Here is a 2,048-nt window from a genome sequence, read left to right as displayed (position 1 = left end):
AAGGGGATATTATGAAAACATGTCAGTTACCTTAATAGATTCAAACATATAGTTATTTTTTTATCTTTAATAAATGTTTGAACAAGTTACACCAATAGTAGTCATAAAAGTAATTTACTGTACAGAGCTGAGTGGTGGTGTGGAAGGCCATTTTTATTTATTCATTTAATTGTATCACCATGTCTGTTTTAAGGATGAAATCTGATGAAGCAAAGTGCAATGATTCAAAGATACAATTTAAAGTCATTTAAATGAACTGAGCTACCTGTTGGACAGTTTTCAGTAACAACAGAGAAAGCATGTTTTCACTAAAATAACTCCTGAAACAGTTTACATCTGAATGACCACAATGAGTCTTATTTTCAGACATTTCATTTAATTAATTTTATTAATTGTCTGTATATATATGGTTGTTTTTCACCTGTTCAGTCTCAATCAATTCTGAAGTCTCCTCCGCAATTTGTCCAGGGATACGGAAATCTATCGGTAAGGGCTGTGCTGGCTCCGATGGTTGGGACTGAGACACGGGACAGCAGGCCTCCCCTTTAGGGCTGGAGATGCTGTGAGAGTTTTGAGGATCCAAGTTGCAGCCGGTGCCCTGAAGAAACTGAAGGAAATTCTCCTCGATGGATCCTTCACGGCTGGGCAGTCTGTCCTCCATCTCAACCCCTGCTCGACGAAACAGACAAGGCAGATGTTTGCCCAACTCCTCCCGGATCTGTCTGTTGAGACAGCCATAGAAGAAGGGATTGGAGGTGAAGCAGAAGTAGCCAATCCAAGTAACCACCTCCTCCAGAGAGGCTAGTGTGGCTGGAGGGCTGGCAGCCAGTGCTGAATACAGGTGGAAAGTAAAATAGGGCAGCCAGCAACAAAGGAATTGCCCACCTACTGCTGCCAACACCGCTGCCGCCTTTCCTCCCCCAAAGGGACGCTGTGGAGTGGCTCTGTCTGTCCCAGTCCCCATCCCAGAGCTGGTAACCATAGTGGAACGGCTGCTGAGTGACTCTGACCGCTGGCGACGAGGCGTGTCCATCCAGGTAGGCAGAGGCCCATGGTGCATGGCTGCTACCCGAGCCACTTTGAACATATTGCAGTACACAACAAGAATGACCAGTAGGGGACACAGGAAATACACCAGAGTAAACAGGGCCATGAAGGCTAGGCGATTTGACCCTCCCCCCGTCCAATGTAGTGAGCAGCGCCTGTGACCCTGAGCAGGTGGAGAAGGGACAGCTCCACCTCCTCCTCCCCCCACTCCACTACTCTCCATTAGAGGAGTTCTTCCACCTTGCAGAAACCAAGCGAGCAGTGGCAGAGCAGACATGGCCAGGGCTTTGACCCATATCCCCACCAGCACTGACGCTACCAGGCCAACAGTCATCTTCACTTCATAGCGCATCGGGTGCATGATGTAGTAATAACGCTCCACATTGATGACAGAGATAGAGAGGATGGCAGCGCTAACCAGGCACACACTGAGGAAGAGGTAGCTCCGGCACAGGGCCTCCCCGAAGACGGCTCGGCTTGAGAGCATGCCCAGGGGCATCAGCACCAGGGCTGCCAGCAGGTCCACCAGGCACAGGTGGAAGACGAAGGCAAACTTGTGGAGCTGTGGCGCCTTAGCAATGACTGCCATGACAGCCACATTGCCCACCACAGCCAGCAGATCCATGAGCAGCATGGCCAGCAGAGCTAGCGACTGAGACAGAGCCCAGCCCTCAGGCAGATAGGAGGCAGACATGTTGGACATAAGCTGTGGAGGTGGGTGGGAGGAGTTCCACATCGGCTCCATTGAAGGGTGGGATGAAGCAGGCAGGCAGGAGCAGTCACAGGCCCATCACCCATCCTTCAAAGCCAGGAAGTACGGCCCAAAAACAGCAACTTGAAAATGAGGTCAAAAGCTGCCTTGTAGTGCGGAGTATGATGCTGTGATTGTCAGGAAGTTCAGATTGTATGATTCCTGTCCATTTAGAAAGTCTTCATGTCTGCTGTTAGTGACGACCCACCCTAAAAACAAAAGAGAAAGACGGATGAAAATAGGTGAGTTT

The 2,048-nt window shown here is 49.5% G+C and overlaps 1 protein-coding gene across 1 annotated transcript; it reads right to left on the bottom strand.

The window, feature by feature from the left end:
• Positions 1–388: 388 nt before the first annotated feature.
• Positions 389–1,792, bottom strand: LOC310965679 (G-protein coupled receptor 61-like; the record flags this gene model as incomplete). Its single annotated transcript, XM_083939406.1, has 1 exon — positions 389–1,792. One exon carries the CDS (start codon positions 1,790–1,792, stop codon positions 389–391), a length of 1,404 nt encoding a protein of 467 aa, XP_083795532.1.
• Positions 1,793–2,048: the final 256 nt, after the last annotated feature.

Source organism: Echiichthys vipera (genome assembly GCF_963691815.1).
Source record: "Echiichthys vipera genome assembly, chromosome: X".
Lineage (NCBI taxonomy): Eukaryota > Metazoa > Chordata > Actinopteri > Perciformes > Trachinidae > Echiichthys > Echiichthys vipera.
This window is presented reverse-complemented; position numbering and strand designations above follow the sequence as displayed.